The 6329-nt window shown below is 59.6% G+C and overlaps 1 protein-coding gene across 1 annotated transcript in view; it reads right to left on the bottom strand.

The window, feature by feature from the left end:
• Nucleotides 1-6329, bottom strand: part of LOC113213648 (laminin subunit alpha-1-like) — a 67692-nt gene that overhangs the window by 47780 nt on the left and 13583 nt on the right. Inside the window, exon 2 of the mRNA XM_052269880.1 lies at nucleotides 5571-5923. Coding sequence (XP_052125840.1) covers nucleotides 5571-5923 — 353 coding nt within the window. The remainder of the gene's footprint in view (nucleotides 1-5570; nucleotides 5924-6329) is intronic.

Here is a 6329-nt window from a genome sequence, read left to right as displayed (position 1 = left end):
AGGGAGGGAGGGAGAGAGGGAGGGAGGGAGGGAGGGAGAGAAGGAGGGAGGGAGAGGAGGGAAGAAGGGCTCCCTTATGCACTTACTCGCGCCTCACCTCACGTGCCCGGCACTAAAGCGCCAGCAGAAATTAAGTACTGCAGTTGGAACCTCCTCGGTCTCCGTCGTAATGCCGAGTACTCGCGACCACGACGCCACTTTAAACATTCACTAGAAAAAAATTGTGATAGTGACAGTTTTAAAAGGGGAATGAGATACTGTACCCCCTCTGGCGATGGCCGTTGTTCTGTCGGCAGCGGCAGTCTGTTCCGCAGAACACCCAAGGGGCGGGGGTCTATATGCTGTCTGCCGTACAAATCCTGACCATGGTCCTGCCCTTCTTCTCCACGGACAAAGGGACGCCTGCCACCAGACACCCCACCAGTCACGTGCAATGGGGGCCCTAGGCGAAGGGAGTCAAACAAACAGGCAAAACCTCGAAAATGACGATCTGGTCATGGGAATTCCACAAGGTCTATAAAAGGAAGTACTAAAAAAAGTAAGCATCTTTTTCTGTCGGTGTGTACCGTACGGCACGTGGGGTCCGACCCATCACGCGGCGAATCGAGGTAATTTGGGCGATCAAGCCGAGTAATAGCAGTAGTTGGTGCGCGCCGCCCGACACGCCCACCTGTTGGGCCGCCCTGTGGGCTGCAGCCCTGCGCCGCCCGGAAAAGGGAAAGAGAGGAAGGGGCAAACGCTTTATCGGTAGTCGAACGCGTGCACTGGAAAAAGAAATCACGTTTACATTTGTGTTTACTGATTGATTTCACCAATATCTTGCGTGCTCGAAAATGGAGGATGATCTTAAGTTCTCTGTAGTGTAATGATCCCTGTAATATAAGCTGAAAAGCCGCATCTACTTCCATAACTTGTGCTTATATACATCGCAAGCAGACGTCGCCGGGGTTTGCCTTGCCTGTCTGTCGTCTCTGACCAACGCCCCTGCATGACACCGAGCAGGCAACTCGCACACACACATGCATGAAGTACAGTCCTTGGAACGGAAAGAGGGGGTTTTCAGCACCACGTCCCACAAAATTGGGTTAAACGACTAAAACTTTTTGAGGGGCTGAGTTTAATTTTCTTTACTGCGACATGGGAGACAGCCCACGAGTATGCATTGAGATGAGGCAATCTCTGGAAGTACTCCTCAGTTTTTATTCCCTTCCCTTGAAAGTTTCTCGGGTTTCCTCCTGAGAGGTCGTACAATTTTAGGCCGTCACGGGGAGCTACCGACGCGCCTTAGCGGTCCGGGCGGGTCGGACTTTAGGGCAGGCAGTAACCATCCCACTAAACTCGGAAAGGGAACGGTACGAGGCTCTGGACTGTATCGGTAGGCCGGGCAAGCCGGGTCGGGACAGGCGCCCTGGTCCACAAGATCCACACCATGGTCCATTCACTGACCAGCGGCCGCCTCTACCGAAACAGTTTTGCAGCCTCTCTTGTCCCAACCCAGATGGAGAGGGGGGAAGGGGGGGGGGGGCGCTTCGTGATGAAGAGCTCACCGTCAGGTGGGAAACGTGACAAGGCGCCTCTCGGAATATCGCCTCCTGAAATCTTTCGTCCGAGGCGCAACAAATCGATTCCTCGATCGCACTGCGATCCTGCCGCGGACCCTCGTCCCCGGTGTATATCCGTGCCACGAGCGGGAGGGAGACAGGGAGAGCGGGATAGTGAGCTGCGATGTCTAATCCTTGCGGCAAACAAGGGGAGAATGGGCTTGTCCCAACGATACACGCACACACACACTCACATCCCCCTCCTCCATTTCCCAATTCAAATTCTCTCTCTGATTGATCGGACGACAACCGCAGCCTGACGCCTGATAATCAGACAACAACAGACTCACAAAAATCTCATACATTCTTCGACCAAAATAAAGGAACAAGAAAAACGACAATTTGGTGCGCGGCAGCATCGGCGGCGGGTGAGAGGCGGCTGTCGGCGCGGTGTCATGAACATGAGGCATTTTGTCGTGTGTCTAAACACCGCGCTGGGCGGGGTGGGGCGGGGTGGGGCGGGAGTGTTAGGCCGGCCCGGCCGGTGTGCCGCCAATGGCCCTTGCTGCTGCTGCTGCTGCTGCTGCTGCTGCTGCTGCTGCTGCTGCTGCTGGAGGAGAAGAAGCGCAGGTCTCTGTGGGAGAGGGGGGCGGGCGGCGCTTTGAGGCGCAGGCGGCGTGCGGACCGCATACTAACGCGCTGCTCTGGCCGGACTGCCCCATACGACGGCCGGCCACACCCAGATGCAACAACAGCCACACGGCCTGATGGGGCCGGCGGCGGCGCGGGCGACGGCGGTACAAATCGTTTCGAACACACAAACGGGCCTGCGAAATCCAGATTCGAGACAGACATTATGCATGTATTGTGAGTGCCGTAGGGTCGTGGCCCTTAACTGTTCTCTATTTCTAACTCCCTGCTCTCCTCCCGCTTCCCTTTTGTGGTGGCGCGCCGGGCAGGGCCTCGGGGCCACCCACTCGGCCTCCCCCCGCCCCTCCCTGAGGCTCCCGCCCCGCGGACGCAGACGATGACGGCGTAACATTGACAACGAGTGAGCTTCGAAACGTTCGGAACTGTGACCGCCGGGCCGGACCGCGCCCAGCATGTGTAATACAAGACTCTCCAGCGACGAGGGGGGGGGGGGAGTTTTCGAGAAAAGGGAAGGGGGGAAACATGAATAATAACGATAAAAGGGATAAAGAAAGGACTTGCTGCTCAGCGCGACCGGATAAAAGGAGGAACGAGATTCGAGAATTATGTAGGCTGAGGACCTCACCTCCACTCACCTCCCAAGGGGCGTGGTGCGGCGTGGCGTGGCGTGGCGGGGCGTCGTGGAGGGAGGTGTTAAAGAGAACAGCTGTCATGGGGCCGACCACCTCCTCCACGCTGAGCGCACCTAGTTAGGCGAGAGGAGTCAAAATGTTTGGATCGGGTTGGGTTTCTGGACAAGGGGGGCAAACTGGGAGGAGCACAAGCTACATGCACGTCGGCGATGGGGCGGGAGAGGAAGAGGAGGGCGCCGTGGGAGACTACGGTCGAGACGCTGCTGGAGCTGGAGTCTGAGCTGGCGGCGTGTCGAGCTGAAAGTGCGCAGAAGCACGGGAGTAGGAAAGTCGAGGAGGACAAGGACCAGCAAAGAGCAAAGGATTACGATGATGAAGATAGTGCTCAGGTGCTCGTGCACACAACAAAGGGCCCTGTGTCCCCCCGGGTCCCTCGCCACGGCTGGCCCGCCCCCCGCCCCCGCCGACCCCTGTTATCACACACAGGGCCCCACAGGAGGTCCTACACTCCTTATCGCAGCTCATTACAGCTCAACTAATTTTGCCCATGCTTTGCGCTGCAATATGGTGGTCCAAAAGTGGGCGTTCATTAAATCTTGGAACGCTTTATGGACCAAACGGGTGTAAGTAAATCAAACAGAAACTCTATGGGAAAACACGGGTGAAATCCAAAGAATCGTTTACGCCGAGATTTACATTCTACAAAAGGTTTTCCTTAATCATACTATTTTTGCAGAGTCCTTTCACACCTTGATCATACGGCTGCGGGCCCCGGCCCGGGCCAGGTCCCGTGCCGAATAAAATGGAGCGGCTTTGCCGGGCTTTGCAGCATCACCGCGCCGAGAGTCCTTTATTGCTGCTCGGGCTGAGTCAGGTGCACTGGGTACACGGCAATAAATATTTCTCATGAATGTAGAAAAATAAAACTGTGAAAAAATATATAGAATAAATTGAATTGTGTTTGCCCGTATTCATTCACGAGAATTCGCGCGCGTGTTCTACTTCTCAGCTGTGTTGCCACGCCACCGCTTGTCTGTCACGTCGGCCCCGACTCAAAACAAAACGAGGTATCGAAACGCATCGATCTCGGCGAGGGGGCGCGAGTCATCAGCCGCGATTGGACACGTTGCCCGCGCCCCCGCGGGGGGTGCGCGCGCGCTGGCGCTCCCGCCCGGCATTGTGCCCGAGGTGCTTTCGGCACGGCCCCCTTCGGGCGCGGCCACGCCACAGCGCTCGGGGACGGGCCCCCCGAGGTAAATCAGAAGCGCTGACAGCCGCTCGTAAAGAAGGCAAAGGACATTCACAGTCGCCACGGCGCGTTTCGTCACTGGCCATCAGGGCGGCGCGCATGCGCATGCCGCGGGGGACAAGTCGGGGCCTCCGGCGGGAGGGCGAAGGAGAGCCTCGCGGACACGCGCCCCGCGCCCCAGCGCCCCGCGCCCGCCAACCCGCCCATCGCCACTCGCGCGGCCTACATCTCCCCCGTGCTCGCCAGACTTTCCAACATGTTCGAGGCGTTATCAGTTTACAGCGCCTGGACCACTTCCAGGACACTTCCAGGACACTTCCAACGGAGCCGTCGTAAAACAGGAAGGGGAGGGGCTTATCTACGAGGGGGCGCCATATGCTAAACGCAGGCAACCACGCGCCCGCCGAGAGGGTTTCTGGTCCGGCCTCCGGCAACAGCCGCCAGCAGCCTCCAGGCCAGCCTCGCCAGCCTTCAGGCCACAGCCTCTAGGCCTGCCTTCCGTCCCAGCCGCCTGGCCTCCAGCAGAGACCTCTCCAGGAGAATGAGTCACGGGCCGGTGCTGCCCTGGACAACAACTGATTCTGAGAGGGTTATTGGGGCAGTCCTTTGTCCGGGGGAGCGCCGGGGAGAGCCCTTGTTCCCCGTCCAGCACCTCGGCGCTATGGTCGCAGCAGGTTCCAGGCGCTGTCCAGGCGGGCCCCAGAGAGCCGGCCGCCGCGCCACCGCGACGGGCTCCAGTTTCCTGACCACAACGGGGATGGTGCGTCACCACACGCGGCAACCTCATCCTGTCAAAGTGCCGAGCAGCAGAGCAGGCGGTGGTCCGGGTGCTCTGCTCAAAACTTTTCATTTAAAATAATGGAACTTGTATTACCCCTGCAGCAGGGCAAACGCAGACTTTTGGCAAAGTCGCGGCCGTGACTAAACGGCGTTATGGTTCGCGGCGGTGCGTCGGGCGACGGCAGAGACAGGGCACGGCTTCCTGTGGGCCCGCCGAGGCGCCCGCCCACCCACGCACCAGTGCGAGCGTCATGTGAGACTGCTGCTGCTGCTTCGCGCTTCTTTGTCCCTCGCGTCTATTCCCCGAAATGCGTGTTCTTTTTGTTGACAGTGTTTCGGCCTTTCCCCCCGCGCTCGACGAGTTCCACCGCCGCTCGCGACACGTACGCCAGCATCCATTGAGCATCCATTCTGGTTCGCCCACGCCGCCGCGCCGCCGCCAGCCGCGCAGCCCGCGCAGCCGCGCCAGTGAAAGGAGAAGGAGCGATAGTCATTTACATGTGCACCGCAGCACCACTCTGATCCAACACTCCGGTCCACATCGACCAAGGTCAAGGCTGTGCCAGCGTGAGTCACGCGCGCGGGGGAAGCAGCAGCACAACGGGGGAGAAAAACAAACTCGCCAGTAGATTATGAGAATGAGGAGAAAAAGAGCCGAACGGGTGAAACTGTCGAGCGATGAAGATGGTGAAGTCCGCAGCATTATACAACACTCACCTGCAGCAGGTCCAGCGTGACGGTCACGTGCTCGAACTGGGGGCCCTCGGCCAGGGTGGGCGACTGCCACCAGCCGTCCGAGCCCGCGTCCAGGGCGAGCTCGGCGGGGTGCGCCTTGTCCGGGTGGTGGCGCTGGCACACGGAGCACTGCTGCCCCCGGCGCGGCCCGCCCCCGGCGCCGCCCCCGGGCGCCCCGAGCCCCGCGCCGCCGCCCTTGCACCAGCGCTCCTCGCCGCGCTCGCCGCACGTCGCGTTGGCCGCGATGCGACCGTGCGGCGCCACGTTCACGATGGGCGGGTACATCGGGGCGCCGCCCCAGTCCTCGTCCACCGTCCAGTACAGCGTCGAGGCGTCTGCAACAGAGGGTCCAAGAGTTAAAACAAACCTGCGGCAAGCACACACACACGCGCGAAGAATCCATACAAGAAGAATGTTGAACCCGGCTGAACTCCCGGGGCACTGTGGTCCGGCGTGTTTGTGAGGATGCGCGGCGCTCCTGGGCGCGCTATTGTTATGTCTACTGTCCAGTAATAGCCACGCACGTCGTCTCTCTCTCTCTCTTTCTCTCTCACACACACGCTCACGCACGGCGTATGAAGAGGCCCGGCTTCCTCATAACACAAATGAGCCAATAAGGCCCGGTCGGCCAGCCCGCAGTCACCCAACCAACACGCGAGTACAGACCGCCCCTCTCCTAACCTCCCCCCCCCCCTCAGCATACGTGATCTCCCTCTCTCTCTCTCCCTCTCCCTCTCTCCT

The sequence above is a fragment of the Frankliniella occidentalis genome, unplaced genomic scaffold, assembly GCF_000697945.3.
Source record: "Frankliniella occidentalis isolate FOCC.00 unplaced genomic scaffold, Focc_3.1 Scaffold105, whole genome shotgun sequence".
Classification (NCBI taxonomy): Eukaryota; Metazoa; Arthropoda; class Insecta; order Thysanoptera; family Thripidae; genus Frankliniella; species Frankliniella occidentalis.
This window is presented reverse-complemented; position numbering and strand designations above follow the sequence as displayed.